Here is a 23702-nt window from a genome sequence, read left to right on the forward strand (position 1 = left end):
TTTGTTAGTTTTTTTCTCTTTTCTAGACTTTTTTTTTTTTTTTGTCTCTTTATGGCCACACCCTCAGCATATGGAGGCTCCCAGGCTAGGGTCTAATCGGAGCTGTAGCTGCCTGCCTAAAGCACAGCCACAATAACGCCGGATCCTTGACCCACTGAGCAAGGCCAGGGATCAAACCCACAACCTCATGGTTCCTAGTGGGATTCGTTTCTGCTGCACCATGACAGGAACTCCTCTTTTCTAGACTTTCATTTGGAGCTAAAATGAAATCAGAGAGAGGGGTCTATAAGGCATAATCAAGTCCTAGATCAATGTTATAATCATTTAAAGTGAACCATGCCTATAAACAAGGCTGTTGGAATCCCATCAGGACTCTTTTCCTTATTAGGAAAAGAGAAGTTGTCATATAATCTGACCCTACTGTAGGAGTACAAATCACACAAAATGTATGCATAATGAACATGTTAGGGTGGTAGGATTCTTTGAAGCAAGCAACCAACTAAAGTATGTTCAAGACATTCACATCATGTAGGCCCTCATAAATAATTAAATTATCCAATCCAATAAAAGTGACTGAAAATGAAACAGGAACTTAAACATTTACAACCTCTGGCTTATGAGAGTGCTACTAAAAGCTATTTGAAAAGCAGTGTGTTTTTTATAGAAAGTCAAATGCCAAAACTTACATCAAAAGTGATTTTTTTCCTCTGTACCCTTGATAAGAGTAATGGAAAAGCCGTTGGACTCCATCACAGAGATTCCGATTATCACAAAACTAATCATGTAGGAAATACCAGAATATTTAAATTTTCACAGTCAATATCTAAAACACCTGAGAAACTACTTCTAAATACCTCACTGTAGGCACTCCTTTCTATAGATATCTTATGTTCCTTCCCTGGTAGTGAGGCAGGTATCATCTGTTTATGAAAACAGTCGGGGAATGAAGTAAATCAGAGTTCTCATTAGTAATAAATATGTTCCTGATAAAGATCTTCTACATGTTCATGTACATAAAACCTAACCATGGAGGTAACTCAGTCCCACTAAGATTTCAGGTCTTCTTAAAGGGCAGATCACATAAATGTTAAACTCCTGGAGGCAGAAAAACCTTCTTTTCAATCTGTCATATAACTAGATTCTTCAATATTTGCATTTCTTCTCCAGAAACTTTATCTAAAATATAAGCATCATCAAGATGAATAGTGGGCATTTACATTTCAGAGAGTAAAGGAACGGGAAGATCTTGGAAATTTTTATTTCTTTCTTTTAACCTCTTCCCTTTCATGTCTTCTAATTTTCCAACCAGAGCTCAAAGGCCTTACCCTCTGCCCTCTCATCGCCCTCTTTCCTTATTATTCTCGCCTTTGAGGGTCTCATTCACATGGCAGTTTCAATGACCACCTGGAGGAAGGTGATTCCCCCTCTCTCCAGCTCTTTCCCCTTTCTCCTCGTAAAGTACAATAGTTTAAAATATCTTCAGGGCACTTCCCTTTGTTAAAATATCTAAAACCCAAACTCATTACCTCATCCCCAACCCCTCCATTTCAAAGCTAGACTCTTCTGTAGAATGTAGTTCTCAAAATGGTACTATTTTCTTTCTTTCTTTTTTTTGGATCTTTTTTGCCTTTTCTTGAGCCGCTCCCGCAGCATATGGAGGTTCCCAGGCTAGGGGTTTAATGGGAGCTGTAGCCACTGGCCTACGCCACAGCCACGCAGGATCTGAGCCGCATCTGCAACCTACAACACAGCTCATGGCAAGGCAGGATCCTTAAGCCACTGAACGAGGCCAGGGATTGAACCCACGTCCTCATGGATGCTAGTTGGGTTTGTTAACTGCTAAGCCACGATGGGAACTCCAAATTCTAATTATTATTGATGTCTAAAATCCTCCTAAACATTTCCAGCTTTATCTTCCATGGTGTCTTTGAGAAGCCCTTGCTTTGGCTCACCAAGTTTATTGACTCCCTCAAATGCACTTTGTACTTCTTGCTCAATCATTTTCATTCTTTTTCCTTTTTTCTACATAAATCCTGCTTCCTCCAAAAAGTCTCACAAAATCAGACCAGAGTTTATCAGACCAGAGTTTATCAATGAGGGTTCTACCAACATTTTGGGCTGGAAAATTCTCTCTTTTGGCCATACTATGGCCTGCAGAAGTTCTTAGGCCAGGGACTGAACCCACATCATAGCAATGTCCCAGGTCATATCAGAGACAACACCAAATCTTCAACTGCTAGGCCACCAGGGAACTCCTGGATAATTCTTTTGGGGAGGGGCTGTTCTGTGAACTGTAAGGTGTTTACCAGCATCCATAGCCTTTACCTAGTAGATACCAGCAGTCAGGTATGACAACCCCAAATGTCTCCAACCACTGCCAAAATCCTGCGGGGTGGAGTGCAAATCATCCCCAGTTAAGAACTGGGCAATCTCTCTCAACAAAAAATGTATTGAGCCCATGGAAGTTGCTCTGTGGTGCCATGAGTTAAGGATCTGGTGTTGCTGCAGCTGCAATGAGGGTGTGATTCCTGGCTCAGGAATTTCCACATGCCACAGATATAGTAAAGGGAAAAAAAAAAAAAAATTTACTGAGCCCAAAATGCTAATAGTGTCAAGACTAAGAAACCCTGTCTATAGTAGTGTTTTTTAAACTTCAGGTTTTCATTCACTGGGAAATTGTGACAGTGATTCAACTGGTTGTAGATGATATTTATTTATTTATTTATTTTGTCTTTTTTTGCCATTTCTTGGGCCGCTCCCACGGCATATGGAGGTTCCCAGGCTAGGGGTCTAATCGAAGCTGCAGATGCCAGCCTATGCCAGAGCCACAGCAACGCGGGGTCTGAGCCGCATCTGCAAACTACACCACAGCTCACGGCAACGCAGGATCGTTAACCCACTGAGCAAGGGAGGGCGAGGATTGAACCCGTAACCTCATGGTTCCTAGTCGGATTCGTTAACCACTGTGCCACGAAAGGAACTCCGGTTGTAGATGATATTTCAAAAAAGAGAAACAACAGAAAATTTCAGAAAGTAGTAAGGGCAAATCACTTAATAAAATTTTTATTTTTAGTTTTATATAGAAATGCATATATATTTTGGATTATGACACAAAATGTATTTCTTATTATGAATCTTGGTCATAAAAATCTAAAGCCACTGCTTTAGTCTCACCACAGGCCCCTCTGAGCTCCCATGACTTCAGGTCAGTCTTTTGGTCACATTTGTATGACTGTTTAACAATTTGTTTAGCTTGCACTCTTAAATAACTGTATATTTATGTCTTACCCCCTAAACTTGTAAGAATTTGATGGTTGGGACTGCCTTTTACATGTTTTGGAATTCTCCACAATAGTATCTTACCGAGATGTTTCTCTCTCTCTCTCATACACACACACACTTTGTTGCTTTTCTACTTTAACTCAGCTGCTTAAAAGATTCGTAGCTTAAGTTCTGAGTCCATACTTGCCTGCAAAGAGATCCTGTGGCTCTTGGTCTTGTTCCTCATGGATACCGTTTTCTTTGGAGCCATTGTTGATGGGAAGAAGGGAAGCAATTCTCTTTGGAGACTGGGGCTTACTCTGAAAACAAAGAGATAATTCTGAATAAAACAGTGCTGTTAAAAACAAACCTAGAAAGTGACCTCCAATACATCCTTTAGTTGTTCCCCCAAGTGTTTTGCAGAAGACAGTGATCATAGCCACTTCAGTAAGCAGCAAATCATTATTAGCGATGTTAAGTGCTGCCCAAATGATCACAGAGGTAAAATACTCATACATTTTAGAGTTCATTTCTAACAACCGTAACTCTGCTTAAATGCCCTACCCCAAAGCACATGAAGCCAATGTGGGTACGTGTAGACACAGATAATTCTCAAAAGAATCTGTCCAAATGCATTTCTCCTCAGCTGATGACCTTTATTATTTCAAATGTTGACACAGCACATTCTAGTGAACAGGATACCACACTAGAGTCCAGAATTCAAGCTCTGATCAAGCTCTTTGTGGCCTTGGCCAAATCACTCACTGAAGCCCAATTGTGTGGATATTACTGACTCTCCTGACAGGCAAAGGAAGGTATAACACTTTACATCTAATGCTGTTTGTAAATATAACTTATCTCTTCATCCTTAGCTTAGACACAATTTTCTTTTTCTTTTTGGCGGTGGCCTTGGCATGTGGAAGTTTCTAGGCCAGGGACTGAACCAAGTGCTGCAGCGACAACACTGAATCTTTAACCTGATGCACCACAAGGGATCTCCTACAAACACTACACACACATACACACAATTCTTTTTTCAAATTTTATGGCTGCACTGGTGGCATATGGAAGTTCCTGGGCCAGGGACTGAATCTGAGCTACAGCTGCAACCTACACTGCAGCTGTGGCAATACTGGATCCTTTAACCCACTGTACTAGGCTGGGGATCCAACCTGTACCCCTGTAGCAACCCAAGCTGCTGCAGTCAGATTTTTAAGCCCACTGCACCATGGTGGGAACTCTGAGACACAATTTTTAATGAGACTCAAGTCAGGCTAGCAAAAGAAAAATCAGTCATGCTTAGCTAATGGGCACATGGTGAAAATACAGTCAGTCCATGGTCTTTATCAAAAGCCCAGTGATCAGTCACAAACAAGGGTGGGGTGAGGCCCCAGACCGGTACCAGAGTGAACAAAGCTGGATTGTGTAGTAAATGAACAGAAAGCTGGGAATCTGGCTTCAAAAGCCATGGTGTCTCACTAAAGGGTTTTGAAGTCAGACCCCAAGGCCAAATCAGTTAAAAGATGTGACTTTTATGCAGCATTTCCTTAACAAATCTGAAGGATATTGTTCCTTGGAAACAGGCCTTTTCTGACCCAACACAACAAAGAGAAATAAATGACATCTATTGGGCACTCCAGATTTGCCATGCAAATAGCTTCATCCGGGTACTGGTGCCACCCTCAGAAAAAGAAACTGATACCAATATGTAGATATATACTAGCAAACAATATTTCTAATTTAATTTTCATGCTAAATAAAATTTAATAAGCTTATAGATGTATATGCTTAAATATTACCAATTCTTTCTTTCTTTCTTTTTTTTTTTTTTAAGGGCCGCACCCGTGGCATATGGAGGGTCTAAGCAGAGCTGTACCTGCTGGCCTATGCCACAGCCACAGCAATGCAGGATCTGAGCCATGTCTGCGACCTACACCACAGCTCGCAGCAACACCGGATCCTTAACGCACTAAGCAAGGCCAGGGATCAAACCTGCATCCTCATGGATGCTAGTCAGATTCGTTACCTGCTGAAACATGACAGGAAGTCCTAAATATTACCAGTTCTGTCAGAGACAGTCTTCTAGTTGATTCCAAAAATCTTAAAACATAAAAAAAAAAAAAAAAAAAAAAAGAGGGAGTTCCCGTCATGGCTCAGGGGTCAATGAACCTGACTAGGATCCATCACGATGTGGGTTTCAATCCCTGGCCTCACTCAGTGGGTTAAGGATCCAGCATTGCTATGAGCAGATGCAGTCTGGATCTGGAGTTGCTGTGGCTGTGGTGTAGGCTGGCAGCTGTAGCTCTGATTCGACCCCTAGCCTGGGAATTTTCATGTGCCTCCAGTGCACCCTAAAAAGCAAAAACAAAAACAAAAAACAAACAAAAAATCACCTCTGAGACACAGACAACAATAGGGCAAAACCAAAACCCACACCTCCGTTCTGCCTCTTAAATTGCCAATCACTTTTCTACATATACACTTCATTCCCATACATGCTCTTGTATAGGGAATCTCATTAAAAAGCCTGATTTCTCTTAATTCAGTTCCCACTGAAAACAGCTGCCTCTAGATGGAGATCTAGGAGAAATTAAAACTCAAGATACATTAAGAATATATGTATATTTGATCCAGTGGATCTAGCAATCCCACTCCTGGACATCTATCCAGAGAAAACCAAGATTCAAAAAGATACGTGTACTCCAACGTTCATTGCAGCACTAGATACAAGAGCCAAGACATGGAAGCAACCTAAATGTCCACCAACAGAGGAGTGGATAAAGAAGATGTGGTACACATACACAGTGGAATACTACTCAGCCATAAAAAGGAAAGAAATAATGGCATTTGCAGCAACATGGATGGACCCAGAAATTATGCTAAGTGAAGTTAGTCAGACAGTGAGACACCAACATCATATACTATGATATATGTGGAATCTAAGAAAGGAATACAATGAACTTCTTTGCAGAACAGATACTGACTCATAGACTTTGAAAAACTTATGGTTTCCAAAGGAGATAGGGGGATGGGCTGGGGGAATTTGGGGATGGAAATGCCATATAACGTTGTACAACTATAAATGTAATAAAATTAATGGAGTTCCCATTGTGGCGCAGTGGACACAAATCCAATTAGAAACCATAAGGGGGAGTTCCCGTCGTGGCGCAGTGGTTAACGAATCCGACTAGGAACCATGACGTTGCGGGTTCGGTCCCTGCGCTTGCTCAGTGGGTTAACGATCCGGTGTTGCCGTGAGCTGTGGTGTAGGTCGCAGATGTGGCTCGGATCCCGCGTTGCTGTGGCTCTGGCGTAGGCCGGAGACTACAGCTCCGATTCGACCCCTAGCCTGGGAACCTCCATATGCCGCGGGAGCGGCCCAAGAAATAGCAAAAAAAAAAAAGAAACCATAAGGTTGCAAACTTGATCCCTGGCCTCGCTCAGTAGGTTAAGGATTCGGGGTTGCCTTGAGCTGTGGTATAGTTTGCAGACTTGGCTCAGATCTGGTGTTGTGGTCTAGGCATAGGCTGGCGGCTACAGCTCCGATTCGATCCCTAGCCTGGGAACCTCCATGTGCCGTGGGTAAGGCGCTAAAAAGACAAAAAAACCCAAAAAAACACAGAGATAAAAAATAAAAAGAATACATAGGTATAGGAGTTCCTGTTGTGGCGAGGCAGAATCCATGAGGTATCCATAGTATCCATGAGGATGCCGATTTGATCCCTGGCCTCGCTATGAACTATGGTACAGATCGGATCCTGTGTTGCTGTGGTTGTGGTGTAGGCCAGCAGCTGTAGTTCTGATTTGACCCCGTGTGGGAACTTTCATATGCTGTGGGTGTGGCCCCCCCAAAAAAAAGCAAAGAAAAAAAAAGAATATATGAACATAAATGTAATTTTTTTTTCTTTCTTTTTTGCCTTTTGTCTTTTGAGGGCCACACTTGTGTCATATGGAGGTTCTCAGGCTAGGGGTCAAACAGGAGCTGTAGGCGCCGGCCTACGCCAAGAGGCACAGCAACGCAGGATCTGAGCTGTGTCTGTGACCTAAACCACAGCTCACAGCAACGCCAGATTCTTAACCCACTGAGCAGGGCCAGGAATTGAACCCTCGTCCTCATGGATGCTAGTTGGGTTCACTAACTGCTGAGCCATGATGGGAACTCCCTATAGACGTAGTTTAAGAGTAGCTAGCTCATCAGGGAGACTTAAGCAATAGGAAAGGAAAGGCACAGGTTAGAATTTAGCCATTTTTAAATCTAGAAGAATCCATTCTTGTGATATGGAGATGAATAAAGTGAGCTTTACATTTCTTTCCTTTTTCTGCCCTGCCAGGGCAGTTCCCAGACCAGGGATTGAACCTATGCCACCACAGTGACAATATTGAATCCTGAATCACTAGGCCACCAGGAACTCCCAGCTTTCCATTTCTGATTTATCATCTAACCTTGGAAGTTTAAAGATTAAGAATATTTTCTGAGGGTTCCCGTTGTGGCTCAGTGATTAATGAACCCAACTAGTATTCATGAAGATGTGGGTTTGATCCCTGGCCTTGCCCAGTGGGTTAAGGATCTGGCATTGCCATGAGCTGTGGTGTAGGTTGCAGACATGGCTTGGATCCCGTGTTGCTGTGGGTGTGGTGTAGCCCAGCAGCTACAGCTCCAATTCGATCCCTAGCCTGGGAACCTCCATAAGCCACGGGTGAGGCCCTGAAAAGACAAAAGACCAAAAAAAAAAAAAAAAGAATATTTTCTGGAGCAGTGCTAAAATAGCAATCTGTCTGGGAGAAAATATTTGCAAATGATGCAACCAACAAGAGCTTAATTTCCAAAACAGACAACTCATACAACTTAATAACAAAAAAAATAAACAACTAAATCAAAAAATGGGCAGAAGCCCTAAAGAGATATTTCTTCAAAGAAGACATACAGATGGCCAATGAAAAGATGCTCTATATTGCTAATTATTAGGAAAATGCAAATCAAAACCATAAGGAAGTACCACCTTGTACCACTCCAAATGGCTGTCATTAAAAACTCTACAAATAGCAAAAGCTGGAGAGGGTGTGGAGAAAAGGGAACCCTCTAACATTGTTGGTGGGAATATAAGTTTGGTATAGCCACTATGGAAAAAAGTACGGAAAAAACTAAAAAGAAAGTTGCCATATGATCCAGCAATCCTACTCCTGGGCATATATCCAGAGAAAATCTTAATTTGAAAAGATACCTATACTCCAAAGTTTATATAGCAGCACTATTTACAATAGCCAAGACATAGAAGCAACCTAAATGTCCATCAATAGATGAATAAAGAAGAGGTGGCATGCATACACACACACACACAATGGAATATTACTCAGCCATAATGGAAGGACTTAAGAGATTATAACTAGATGAGGTCAGTCAGATGAAAACAAACACCATATGATATCACTTATATGTGGAATCTATTTTTTGTTGTTGTTGTTGTTGTCTTTCTGTCTTTTTAGGGCTGCACCATGGCATATGAAGGTTCCCAGGCTAGGGGTCTAATTGGAGCTACAGCTGCCGGCCTACACCACAGCCACAACAATGTCAGATCCAAGCCGTGTCTGCGACCTACGTCACTGCTCACAGCAATGCTGGATCCTTAACCCACTGAGCAAGGCCAGGGATCAAACCTGCAACCTCATGGTTCCTAGTCGGATTCGTTTCTGCTGCACCACAAGGGGAACTCCTACGTGGAATCTAAATACAAATGAACTTATTCACAAAACAAACAGACTCAAAGACATAGAAAACAATCTTATGGTTACAAAGGGAGAAAGGGGGTAGGGGTGGGGATAAGTTAGGAGTTTGGTATTAGCAGATACAAACTACTATATATAAATGGATAAATAACCAAGTCCTACTTACATAGCACAGGAAACTATAGCCAAAATCTTATGATAAACCATAACGGAAAAGAATATGAAAAAGAATATATATAAAAAACTGAACCAAGAATTCTTTGGTGTGAGAGTACCTGTTGTGGCTCAAAGCTAATGAATCCGCCTAGCATCCATGAGGACTCGGGTTCGATCCCCGTCCTCGCTCAGGGGGTTAAGGATCCGGCATTGCCGTGAGCTGTGGTGTAGGTCACAGACAAGGCTCAGATCCTATGTTACTGTGGCTGTGGCCTGAAGCTGTAGCTCCAATTCGACCCCTAGCCTGGGCATTTCCATATGCCTTGGGTGTGGCCCTAAAGAGACCAAAAAAAAGAATTCTTTGGTGGCACATCAGTGTCACTGATGTGGCTTGGTCTGATGCCTGGCTAGGGAATTTCTGCATGCTTTGGGTGTGGCAAAAAAAAAAAAAAAAAAAAAAAAAAAAAAAGCAAAGCAGTATGTTTTTCCCTGTACCAATCAGAAGAGACAGATTCTGATGGATGGAATACTGCAATAACAACAGGAGCATGACTACCCATCTTTCTTCCTCCATCAGACTCCCTTTAAGCCAAAACCAGACATTGCTTGACTAGAAGTGTAATGAAAAAAAGACTTGTGTTCCCCAAGTAAACTACACAACCTGTGAGAATAGAAAATTGCCCCTCAGATATACGCTGGGACTCTATTCCAAAAACTACTCAAGGATGAAGATAGATTGATTACTGTATTTACTAACCCATTCTTTCTTTGTGGTTCTTTTATAAAACTGATTGCATATGTATGTAAAACCTTGTATTTTTTTTTTGCCCCCTCTACCATCTGAGCAGTTCTTCACATCAAAAATCCCACATTTAATGACTTAACTATCATAGGAATCACTGCCCCAATGATGGACATTTAGACAGCTTCCAGGGTTTTTTTTCTTCTTTTCTTTTTTCTTTTTAGGGCTGCACCCAAAGCACGTGGACATTCCCAGTCTAGGAGTTGAATTGGAGCTATAGCCGTCGGCCTATGCCACAGTGTACGCCTTGGCAACATGGATCCAAGCTGTGTCTTGGACCTATACCACAGCTCACGGCAATGCCAGATCCTCAACCCACTGAGGCAGGCCAGGGATCAAACCCTCATCCTCATGGATCTTAGTCGGCTCCCTTTCTGCTGAGCCACAATGGGAACTCCCAAAAAAAGCATTCTTTCTTTCAAATGATAGAATCCTAGGCTAGGATATCCAATGCTTACTCTGGTTGTTACTTCTAGCTTACTTTGGTTGTTAATTCTAGCAGGTTATTCTACTGATAAGCCTTTTTAAAACTTCACGCACTTGTTTATAATTACAAGAGCATACAGACAGACTAATCCTAATTTTCAGGGAGGCCCTAGAAAGGTTTGCCAGCAAGAGAGCACTTGTGTTAAGCACAAACAGGTATTTCTCGCCAGTGGCCACTTTCAAACCATGTGGCTCAGGCTACTAATATAATTTTCTTAGCTCAGGGAAAGACAGATGTGGGCTTGCCATTCCCTAGAGCTGACATGGCCATTCAGCACTGAAAAGCACTGCTGTGATACCTTCCGTTTAGGCTAACCAGCTGTGATTCTTCCTCTCGTTCCTCAATTGCTCTGTTCCAGGCAGAAACTTTGCAGAAGCTATACCCTAATGATAAGAGGACAGTCATGAAGTCTTAAAAAATTACCCTGGAAGACCTTGGCATGAAATAATGCTCCTTTTGCCACCTTTACTTTTGGGAAGAAATGAGTGAAGTGGTGCAGCTTCTTAGTTTTCTATCATGGCTACAACAAATTATCACAAATTTAAAAGATTAAACAATGCAAATTTATTAATTTATTATTCTGAACAAGTCAATCAGGTCTCACTGGGCAAAATTTGAAGCATTATTAGGCTGCATTCCTTTCTGGAGGTTCTAGGGAAGAATCTGTTTCCTTGCTCTTTCTAGCTTCTAGAAGCTGTCTACATTTCTTGGCTCATGGCCTGTTCCTCCATCTTCAAAGCCAACAATGTTACATCTCTCTGTGCTTTTCTTCTAAAGGCAGTCATTCTCTGTCTCTTCCATTTTTAATGGATCCCTTTGGTTACTTTGGGCCCACTCAGATAATCCAGGATGATTTCCCTATTTTAAGGTCAGCTAAGTAATAACTTTAATTCCATCCTCAACCTTACTCTTTGCTTTGTAACATAATACATTCACGGGTTCTGGGATTAGGAGGTAGACATGCTGGGGGCAGGGGGTAATTATTCTGTCTACCGCAGGCCATGACTCCTCCCACACCATGTTTCAAAAACGGCACAGATAAAAAGCATCTGTGCTTATGAGAATGGACATTCAGTGTCCACTGGATTTGTGAATAGGGTGGTGCATCTTACTCTAAAAACTGGGTGAATTATCTGACTAACCCAAATGATTTCATAATATTAGCTGCTCTCACAACTTAGGGAGTTAAGATAGGGATTCTTTTTTTTTGCCTTTTTTTAGGGCCACACTAGCAGCCTATGGGAGTTTCCAGGCTAGGGGTCTAATGGGAGCTACAGCTGATGGCCTACACCACAGCTCACGGCAATGCCAGATCCTTAACCCACTGAGTGAGGCCAGGGATCGAACTCGAAACCTCATGGTTCCTAGTTGGATTCGTTTCCACTGTACCACGACAGGAACTCCTCATCTTGATTTAAATTATGGTAGTTATTGGACCTATCCCTAGATATTATTTAAAGCGTTTTTCAAAAAGCACATGTTATTAATATAAGGTTGTTTAAATGTTCTAATAACTATTTCAGTATAACTGGTTTCCTTTGCAGTCTTATGTATTTTATACATTTAAAACCATTATTCAGAATGAGTCCACAGGTTTCACTGGATTGCTAATGGGGCCATGACACCAAAAAGGTAGAGAACCTCTGTGCTAGTTCCTCTAGAACTAATGAAAATGGAAAAGGGGGAGCTGGAAGGGTAGGGAAAATGAGCCTGAAGCTGACCACTCAACTAGTCAAGGAAAATCATGAGCAAGCTCACTAGAGACATTAAAGTGAGGAGTTCCCACTGTGGAGCAATGGGATGGGCAGTGCGTCTGCAGCATTAGGACACAGGTTTGACCCCCGGCCAAGCACAGTGGGTTAAAGGATCTGGCACTGCCACAGCTTCGGCGTGGTCACAAGTGTGGCTTGGGCCTGATCCCTGCCCAAGTACTCCATTTAAAAAAAAAGAGAGGAAAAAAAAAAAAAGGAAAGACCATCCACAGTCCACCAAAATTTAGCCACAGACATTCTACTGAATTCTCTGGTATAATCTCCATACTAAATTTTTGGGGCCTCAAACTAATATAACTTAGAAGGGCCCAGAACGGCAGAAGGATCAGAGTACTAATGGTGAATTAACTTCTAAACTGAAAAAGCAAAACAAACCCAGTTCAAATTTGCTCTGAAAGCAGAATGGAGCCCCAGCTGCCCATGTGACTAAGCAAAAGAATAAGCCAGAAAAAACTGAGCAACAGGCTTTTCCTGGAGACGAGATACTTATGGCTACTTGCTCTGGTAACTATCAACTACTCATGATTTATTTACGCCAGCAGTTACTCAAGTGTGCTGAGAAGCTTTGAGGATCAAGGGAGAGAAATTACAGTGTTCTTTTTTTCTCTCTCACCTCCCAACCAAACAAAATGCGAGGGGCCAAATCATCAGAGCTACCTCAACACCCAAGTAAGCAAAGGGGCAGCAACTCCCTACAGAAACTAGAAGTCAGACTGCAACCTTAACTCTTCTCATACACACTGAACTCTAATTTTAAATAAATTTTAAGTTGGGTTCTTATTAGTCATCTTTAAAAGCCTTCTTTGTGTTCCCAGGTGGCCTAGCAGTTAAGAATTTGGCGTCACTGCTGTGGCTCTGGTTCAATCCCTGGCCTGAGAATTTCTTCACGCCACGGGAACGGCCAAAAAAAAAAAATCTTCTCTCATTGCCCCTTCCCTCCAAAATGCTTTGTAACTATTTTCATTAACTTTTCCTCCATAATCTTGAAAGCCAGATTAACTGGTAGTTAGTACGATCAAGAAACCAAAAAAATCTATGTACTTTAGGAAAATTTAAACTTCCTAGAAATAAGACTTATTTACAATTTGAGATGAGCATTAAAATCAATCTTTAGACATAATACAAGTTGCTGACTTTTTCAAGAACATTTGCATCAGATCTGTGTGAAAAATGTGGAATTTCAACTGCTGATCTTTTGACCAGATCTGACCACCTGATGTGAGGTTAGCTCCAAAAAAAAGTGTTTGAGACAGTATGCCTATAGAAAATATTACACTCTAGAGAGACACCCTTGACTATTTAATAACATTAATTGTAAGTGACGATACCATTACCTAAAGAAACTAAGCAATAAACCTTTGTTTTAAACTAGTGTTGTGTAGATCAGCTTTCAGAAGTCTGATTAGGAACAGAGAGAAGATAATAATAATAAACTTACTAAGGACATGTTATACCTTTGGGAACAGCCACCATCCATTTTGCAGAATGAAGAATTAAAATATTAGCCAGCTCGCATCCAAGTATATATTAAAAGGATCATACACCATGATGGACTTATCCCAGGGATGCAAGGATTCTTCAATATCCACAAACCTATCAATGTGATATACCACATCAACAAACTGAAGACTAAAAACCAAACGATCATCTCAATAGATGCAGAAAAGGCTTTTGACAAAATTCAACATCCATTTCTGATAAAAAAACTCTCCAGAGAGTGGGGATAGAGGGAACCTACCTCAACATAATAAAAAACATATATGAAAAACCCACAGCTAACATCATTCTCAATGGTGAAAAATTGAAAACATTCCAACTAAGATCAGGAACAAGACAAGGATGTCCACTTTCACCACTATTATTCAACATAGTTTTGGAAGTTCTAGCCACAGCAATCAGAGAAGAAAAAGAAATAAAAGGAATCCAAATTGGAAAAGAAGAAGTAAAACTATCACTGTCTGCAGATGATATGATACTATACTTAGAAAACCCTAAAGACAGCACCAGAAAACTGTTAGAACTCATCAATAAATTTGGCAAAGTTGAAGGCTGCAAAATTAATACACAAATCATTCTCATTTCTTTATACTATAATGAAAGATCAGAAAGAGAAATCAGAGAAACCATCCCATTTATAATTGCACCAAAATGAATAAAATACCTAGGAATAAACCTACCTAAAGAGACAAAAGACCTGTACTCTGAAAACTATAAAATGTTGATGAAAGAAATTAAAGATGACACAGAGGGAACAATATATCATGTTCTTGGATTGGAAGAATCAATACAAAATGACTACATCAAAATGACTACATTACCTAAAGCAATCTACACATTCAATGCAATCCCTATCAAATTACCAAAGACATTCTTCACAGAACTACAAAAGAATATTTTAAAATTTGTATGGGGAGTTCCCATCGTGGTGCAGTGGTTAACGAATCCGACTAGGAACCATGAGGTTGCAGGTTCGGTCCCTGCCCTTGCTCAGTGGGTTAACGATCCGGCGTTGCCGTGAGCTGTGGTGTAGGTTGCAGACGCGGCTCGGATCCCGCGTTGCTGTGGCTCTGGCGTAGGCCGGTGGCTACAGCTCCGATTCAACCCCTAGCCTGGGAACCTCCATATGCCGCGGAAGCGGCCCAAGAAATAGCAACAACAACAACAACAACAAAAAAAAGACAAAAAGACAAAAAAAAAAAATTTGTATGGAAACACAACAAAAACCTATGAATCAAGCTACCTGACATTAGACAATACTCCAAAGCTACAATTATCAAAACAACATGGTACAGGCACAAAAACAGAAATATAGACCAATGAAACAGGATAGACAGCCCAGATATAAACCCAAGTAACCATGGGCAACTAACCTATGACAAAGGAGGACAGAACATACAGCAGAAGAAAGATAGCCTCTTCAATAAATGGTTCTGGAAAACTGGAAAGCTACAAGTAAAAGAATGAAACACCACATATGAAAATAAACTCATAATGGATTAAAGACCTAAATATAAGGCTAGACACCATAAAACTCCTAGAGGAAAACATAGGCAGAATGCTCTTTGACATAAATCATAGCAATATCATGTTTGATCCACCTCCTAGAATAATGACAATAAAGACACAAGTAAACCAATGGGACCTAATCAAACTCAAAAGCTTTTACACAGCAAAGGAAACCATTAAAAACAAACAAACAAACAAAAAACCCCGAAAATACAACCCACAGAATGCGAGAAAATCTTTGCTAAAGATGCAACAGACAAAGGCCTAATCTCCAAAATATACAAACAACTCATGCAACTCAACAACAAAAAAACAAACAACCCACTTGAAAAATGGGCAGAAGACCTAAATAGACATTTCTCCAAAGAAGACATACATATGGCCAATGGACACATGAAGAAATGCTCAGTATCACTAATTATTAGAGAAATGCAAATGAAAACTACAATGAGGTACCACCTCACACCAGTCAGAATGGCCATCATTAACAAGTCAACAAATAATAAATGCTGGAGAGGTTGTGGAGAAAAAGGCATCCTCCTCCACTGTTGTGGAATGTAAACTGGTACAACCACTACGGAAAACAGTACAGAGGTACCTCAGGAAACTAAATATAGAGCTACCATGTGATCCAGCAATTCCACTGCTGGGCATATAACTGGACAAAACTTTCATTGAAAAAGATACATGCACCCCTAAATTCATAACAGCACTATTCACAATAGCCAAGAATGGAAACAACCTAAATGGCTATCAACAGATGAATGGATTAAGAAATGTTACATACATATAATGGAATATTACTCAGCCATAAAAAAGACAAACCAATGCCATTTGCAGCAACATGGATGGATCTAGAGACTCTCAAACTAAGTGAAGTAAGCCAGAAAGAAAAACACAAATACCACATGATATCTCTTATTTGTGGAATCTAAAATATGGAACAGATGACCCTATCTAAAAATAACAAACAAACAAAACAGAAACATCATGGCCAAGAAGAGCAGACCTGGGGTTCCTAGGGAGGGGGGAAGGAAAGGGAGTGGGATGGATGGGCATTTTGGGATGCAGACTGTTTGGAATGGATGGGCAATGGGATCCTACTGCACGGCACAGGGAAATGTGTGGGATTGGGTCACTTTGTTGTACAACAGAACTTTTCCAAACATTGTAAATCAACTTTTTTTTTTTTTTTTTTTGGTCTTTTTAGGGCTGCACCCATGGCATATGGGGGTTCCCTGGCTAGGGGTCCAATTGGAGTTACAGCTGCTGGCCTATGCCACAGCCATAGCAACGCAGGATCTGAGCTGTGTCTGCGACCCACACCACAGCTCACGGCAATGCCAGATCCTTAACCCACTGAGCAAGGCCAGGGATCGAACCCAAAACCTTATGGTTCCTAGTTAGATCCATTTTCACTACATCACAACAGGGGACTCCATAAATCAGCTATACGTTACTACTAATACTAAAAAAAAATCAGCTAAACTCCTTAGGGCTTTTAACGAAATTACCAAATTCTGTAAAGATCTAAAGAAGTTATCTGTAAGCACTCAAAAGGAAATAAACTGGTCTTAAAAAGAGCTAAGACTGTGAAATGGAACTAGCCTGAAACTGTTGACTACTAACTACCTTAATATTAAGCCTATATTAAGCATACTTACAAAATTTATAGAATTTATGTAAATTTTGAAAGGTAAGTTATTAAGTATTCTTTAGAATAATAATGCTTTTTCCTGGGAGTTCCCGTTGTAGTGCAGTGGAAACGAATCCAACTAGGAACCATGAGGTTGTGGGTTTGATCCCTGGCCTTGCTCAGTGGGTTAAGGATCTGGCGTTGCCATGAGCTGTGGTGTAGGTCACAGATGCGACTCGGATGTGATGGTGTGGCTGTGGTTGTGGCGTGGGCCAGTGGCTACAGATCCAATTCGACCCCTAGCCTGGGACCGCCATACACCTCGGGTGTGGCCCTAAAAAGACACACACACAAAAAAAACTTGTACTGTGCTAAGTGAAATAAACTAGTCATGAAAAGACAAATACTATGATTCCACTTATACGGAAGTTATCTAAAGCAGTCAAATTCACAGAAACTCAAAGTAGAATGATGGTTACCAGGAGCTGAGGGAAGGGGATAAGGAGACTTGTTACTTGATGGGTATAGAGTTTCACACAAATGTGAGTGTACTGAACGTTACTGAACTGTACAACTTAAAATGGTTATGATGGTAAATTGTGTTGTTTTATACCACAATTTTTAAAAAAGCTGATTTGTTTTCCCCTCAGGACATATGTTATATTGATCATAAGATGTAGGGCTGGATTTCTTTGACTCTTGACTACTAATAAAGTAGTCTTTAGTCTTAAAAAGTCTTGATTACCCAAAGATAATTTTTTCTATGTATGACTTTTCAATCCCCTGCTATTCATTCCATCTTTATCCTAGTTCTTTCTTCTGCCCATTTTTCTAATTATGATGGTTTCAATTCAAGTAAGAGAGGAATGAGAAAAAAATCTACTTGGTGTAATGCATCATCAAAAAACTTTTTTTTTGCCAGAATATGAACTGAGGATATCATTTATCTATGTTTTCCTCCTTCTTCTCAGCATGAGAAAGGCCACTACAGTTCTTTTATTCAGTGAGCAAATCTAATGCTTCTAAAAAGAGATGGGCATACAAAAACTCCTGGGAAGACACATAAAGAACCTGCTTCAGGAGTTCCCTCTGTGGCACAAGGGGATTGGTAGTGTCTCTGGAGTGCTGGGACGCAGGTTTGATCCCTGGTCCTGCACCGTGGGTTAAGGACCTGGCTTGCGGCAGCTTCAGCTAGGTCACAACTGCACTCAGATCTGAATCCTGGCCTGGGAACTCCGTATGCTGTGGGGCAGCCAAAAAAGAAAAGCAAAAACACAAAAAAACTTGCTTCAATTCCATCATTCAGGTTTCAAAGTATGCAAATAAGATCAGGAAGGTCAAATGAGATTAGCTAAAAAGATAACTTATCTGGATTCAGGTCCAATCAAAGATTCAGGTAATATTTAGAATTTCAGACCTTTTTATTCATAGGCTTACAAAATAAGAGGCAGAAAGGAGATAAAGTCTTAAGCATCCTCAAGAATCAGACCTTCCACAGGTTGGTTTTTAGTCTTAAGACAATGATTTCAGATTTTTTTTTTTTTTTGTATTTTGTCCTTTTAGGGCCGCACCCTTGGCATATGGAGGTTCCCAGTCTAGGGGTCTAACTGGAACTGTTGCTGCTGGCCTACGCCAGAGCCACAGTAACACCAGATCAGAGCATCGTCTGCAACCTATACCACAGCTCATGGCAACGCTGGATCCTTAACCCACTGAGCAAGGCCAGGGATCTAACCCACAACCTCATGGTTCCTAGTTGGATTGTTTCCACTGTGCCACACGGGAACTCCTCAGACTTGTTGTAATAATTCTTTTTTTTGTCTTTTTGCTATTTCTTTGGGCCGCTCCCACGGCATATGGAGGTTCCCAGGCTAGGGGTCTAATCGGAGCTGTAGCAACTGGCCTACGCCAGAGCCACAGCAACGCAGGATCCGAGCCGCGTCTGCAACCTACACCACAGCTCACGGCAATGCCGGTCGTTAACCCACTGAGCAAGGGCAGGGACCGAACCCGCAACGTCATGGTTCCTAGTCGGATTCGTTAACCACTGAGCCATGACGGGAACTCCAACCAAATGTTTTTTGTTTTTTTGTTTTTTGTCTTTTCTAGGGCCTCTTCCCGTGGCATATGGAGGTTCCCAGGCTAGGGGTCGAATCGGAGCTGTAGCCACCGGCCTATGCCAGAGCCACAGCAACACTGGATCCGAGCCACGTCTGCGACCTACAGCGCAGCTCACGGCAATGCCAGATCCTTAACCCACTGAGCAAGGCCAGGGATCAAACCTGCAACCTCATGGTTCCTAGTCGGATTTGTTAACCACTGAGCCATGACAGGAACTCCTAATAATTCTTTTAACTCTGGTCTACCCCACTCAAATAACTGCTTTGTATATTCTAAGATACATATCATGGGCTGCTCTTTCAATGACAAATCAAATCATATTTTTATTACTGTATTAACAAAGCCTGTGGGCTCTAAAAGAGAGCAGATGGGATGATTAACGGCAGCAGCTGTTACATCAATGTCCAGGAAATTACATGTATACCATAAATAGGTTTTAAATTTTACATGTCTCAGCTTCTCAATTCTTTAATGCCCCCTCTTTGCCTCCAACATGCAACAAAACAGTATAAAGATAAACTTAAATCAGAAAGATGCTACTGAGTTCATTAAGTGTCTACTCTGATGGTTTTGAACTAATCAAATCAATCTGATTACTAGATTGATTTTGATAAACTTTAGTAACCATTTTTAGGGTTAATTTAACTTTTCTAATCCATTATTAGATTTTGTGGGGTTTTTGATTCTAAGAGTAGTTCTAGTTTACAAAATGCTCAACTGTTATAAGTGTTTTACAGGTATGCTAATTTTATCCCACAATGATGATGGAGGTTATTATTATTATTACTCACATTTAACAAGTGAGGAAACTCTAATGTGTAATTAAGTACTTTGCCCAAGGTTAAGCCAGCAAGTAACGGCCTGGATTTAAATCAGCCTTCAAAACAAAGCTCACTTTCTTAATTACTTTGTTCTTCAGTGTTGTTCCTTAATATACAGAAGCAACTACAATCACTTATCCTCTCACACTGGCTCACAACTAAAGCAATTATTAGAGTATCATTTGTACTAATGGCTACTTAACAAGGCATTTACAGCCCAACTAGTGAGGCATCTTGAGCCTTGGCTTCCTGGAGATTTGTATCAGGACAGGATGCTAAAAAAATAAATAAATAAATAAATAAAAATCTCAATAAAAATAATTTGGCCTTCGGAGTTCCCTCTGTGGAGCAATGGAAACGAATCTGACTAGGAACCATGAGGTTGCGGATTGGATCCCTGGCCTTGCTCAGTAGGTTAAGGATCTGGCGTTGCCTTGAGCTGTGGTGTAGGTCGCAGACATGGCTCGGATCCCGGGTTGCTGTGGCTGTGGTGTAGGCCGGCAGCTGTAGCTCCGATTCGACCCCTACTCTGGGAACCTCCATACACTGTGGGTGCAGCCCTAAACAGAAAGAAAGAAAAAAAAAAGTTAGCTTTCTGTGGTAGAACAAGTTCTTACCCTCTTCTCCTCCTACCTGGAAATTAGGCTAAGTATTTTCACAGGAGAGAGACTGAGACAGGGAGAGGGAAGGAGGTAGGGAGAGGGAGAGAAAGTATTCATGTCCCTGGGAAGTAATATGGTGACATCCATCAAATCACAATCTCTTAAACTTATTAAGAGAACTCCAGAAAATAACTCCTCATTCTTCCAGGGTTGTTTTTGAAAAATAAACAATAATTTGCCTATGTGACCAATCACTTTCAGAGTCAGAGGCTCTATTTTCAGATGTTCAGTCTATCTCCATCTCAGCAGCTATCAACACTAGCAGTTCTCCACTGCTTATGAGAGTTATTACTGAAGGAAAAGACTAAAGATTTGTTTTATAGGGGATACAGAAAGACTAAATTAGCAAGAGTTATTTCTCAGAGTAACAGAGACTTCATTAGACAGTTTGAGCTGTTATACTACCAAATACTTTTTAAGCTGCAGCTAGGGACTTAATTCCTAAATGCAGTACAGGGAAAATTCTAATGATTGTCACAAAAGATACTGCCAAGAAACTTAATCTTTTTCTTCTTCTTTTTATTTGGCCACAACACAGCATGCGGAAGTCCAGGGATAGAACATGAGCCACAGTAGGGACCCGAGTTGCTGCATTGACAATGCCTGATCCTAAACCCACTGTGCCACCAGGGAACTCGGAAACTTAACCTTTTCTGACATAAATGAGACAAACTTTTTCAGACACATACTTGCATAAAGAACATAAAGCTCTTTTAGTCACTCCTATATTAAGTAGCTACTATGAAGATAAGCATTACCCAAGATGGAAAGATACATAAATCCAGACCTAACACTGAAGAAATTTTCAACCTGCAACTAACTGGATCAAGTGTTCTTATGAATCAATGTTCTTATAAAACAGCCCAAAACATCTCTACTGGTTCCAGAACTGACTACTTATATCCATATTCCACATAGAAAGATTAGTTTTTCCCAATATCTTAACTTTTTCTAGAAACCCGGATATTACTATGAGAAACCCCATTTTCATCTTGAATTTACAGATTCGCTCCCACTAAGGCTTTAGGCATTTTAACATATTCCTTTAAAAGGGACAAAGCTTTCTGTCTATGTAGTGATTAAACCGGCAGGGCCTTTTTTTTCAACCGACCTCTGGCAAGATTTTCCTAGACATCAAAGGAGTCGGCCTAACTCTCATAAACTAAGATCCAGAAAGGGCCTTTAGTAATTACCGGTGAAGTACTGAGCTAAGGAAAGGATCTGTGGGCGGGCCACTATCCTGGGCCATTCTAGATAACATTATTCATCCCTGGAACAGTAAGGCAAGGAAAAGGAAAGTCTGCACCCCTTTTCTTTATCTTGACCTATTAAATCAGCACGGAAGGAAACCACCAGCAAAACAGCCCCGGGGGTTCGTGGGGTCACCACAAAGCAAGGCCAAATGCCTGCCTTGGCAGCTCTTCGCTGTCAGGGACCTCGGCAGAGAAGCCACCACACCCCTCATTCCTCACCGTCCACCCAGCGTCCAGGAAGCCAGGGCTCACGTCTCTGCGCTCATCCGGACCCAAGCCATGACTACTGTCACCAACACAAGGTCTCGCCGGGCCCACTCTGCCCAGCCTTCCCGGCACTCGCTTAGCCTTTCCTTTTGGGGCGCCCGCCCGCCTGCCCCGAAGGGGGCGAACTTACGGCCGCCGCGGCGCCGGTGAAAATATCCTCCCCCTCGGTGTCACTGTCCCCCGCCTCGGGTTCCGACCCCCCTGTCGCCCCCTCGAACTCCGGTTCCAGGCTGGGGAAGGGGGGAGGGAGTCTTTCCGAAGCGCTACAGCCACCACCACCCGACGCCATCTTCCTCCACCCGCGGCGGAAGCCGCAACAACAACTTTATGGAGAGATAGTGCCGCGAGCAAAGCGTTCCAGCAGAGCGGAGGCGGGATGGCAGCCACCAGCCCTGCGGGACACACAGGGCGGGGAAAAGGGGCGGGGCGTACTCGCTCGGGGCGGGGTGGGGGCCGGCTCGCAGCTCCTGTCCAGCCAATCCAAGCCCTGGATCGCGACCCCGCACTCTTAACCTAGGGAGCAGAGGAGCAAGAGAGGAGGAGCTAGGGGCCGCTCAGGTTCCTGTGGCTCTTTGTGCTTTATCTAATAGACTTCTTTTTTTTTTTTTTTTTTTTTTTTTTTTTTTTTTTGTCTTTTTGCCATTTCTTGGGCCGCTTCCGCGGCATATGGAGGTTCCCAGGCTAGGGGTCGAATCGGAGCTGTAGCCACCGGCCTACGCCAGAGCCACAGCAACGCAGGATCCGAGCCGCGTCTGCAACCTACACCACAGCTCACGGCAACGCCGGATCGTTAACCCACTGAGCAAGGGCAGGGACCGAACCCGCAACCTCATGGTTCCTAGTCGGATTCGTTAACCACTGCGCCACGACGGGAACTCCTCTAATAGACTTCTTAAGGAGATGAAAAAAGTCTGAAAACCTCTACCAGCCACCAACTCATGCCAAGCGCAGCGGCTTCAAAGACATTTAATAAGTATTTTTGGTTGAGGTCTCAACATATGCAGTCAATTTTCGCCATTTATTCTCTTGACATTTAGTTAGTTCATTCAAGAAATAAATATTGAGCATCTACTCTGTGCCTCGCACCCTGCTATGCGTTTCACATATAAAAATAAAGCTCCTTCTGCCCACCAGGCGCTTGAGGGAGACGGGCATGTAAATTAACAATTCAATACGATCAGTGCTATAATGTGCTGTGGGAGCATAGTAAGAGATCATCAATTCTGCCTGGAGAAGTCAGGACGCCTCAAAGAGGTGAGACTTCAGTGGGCTAAGTTTGGTCGCAAGGAAGTTAGGATTATCCTCACAACTGCTGTGGAGTAAGTGGAGTGGAACAGATGACAGGGGAATTATTAAACTCTGAACCAAATTTTCCTGCGGCCTAAACTATTCACTATTATCTGGTGGGCTTAAAGTCTAAATCAGCTATATAAGATTTTATCTTTAAAGATAAATAGGATATGTTATCATGGGATAACTCAGCAAGAAATCCTGACCTTCCTCTCAATAGAGATGATACTAAACTTGGCATCAACTTTGACAAAAGGTTTAGTTTGTTTGTAACTGCAAATCTCTCAGCATCAGGTGTTGGCTCCCTCACAGGTCTGTGAGCTGCTTAAGGGCGGGAGTCCTGTCCCATCTTGTATCCTCCGCGTCTATAGACTAAGTCTGGCAAATTAAGTATCTAATAAACGTTTGAGACTTGATTGGAAGGATGGATGGATAAAATTAATA

At 41.8% G+C, this 23702-nt stretch overlaps 1 protein-coding gene across 1 annotated transcript in view; it reads right to left on the minus strand.

Annotated features, from left to right (window-relative positions):
- SNX1 (sorting nexin 1) overlaps positions 1-22278 on the minus strand; it is a 40056-nt gene extending 17778 nt beyond the window's left edge. Inside the window, exons 1-2 of the mRNA XM_021093910.2 lie at positions 22099-22278; positions 3470-3581 (exon numbers count right to left, since the gene is read on the minus strand). Coding sequence (XP_020949569.1) covers positions 3470-3581; positions 22099-22257 — 271 coding nt within the window. The 5' untranslated portion in view covers positions 22258-22278. The remainder of the gene's footprint in view (positions 1-3469; positions 3582-22098) is intronic.
- Positions 22279-23702: the final 1424 nt, after the last annotated feature.

Source organism: Sus scrofa, chromosome 1, assembly GCF_054392235.1.
Source record: "Sus scrofa isolate SSC_HxYL_T2T_F1_AM1 chromosome 1, Sscrofa_HxYL_maternal_Yorkshire_Landrace_v2.0, whole genome shotgun sequence".
NCBI lineage: Eukaryota > Metazoa > Chordata > Mammalia > Artiodactyla > Suidae > Sus > Sus scrofa.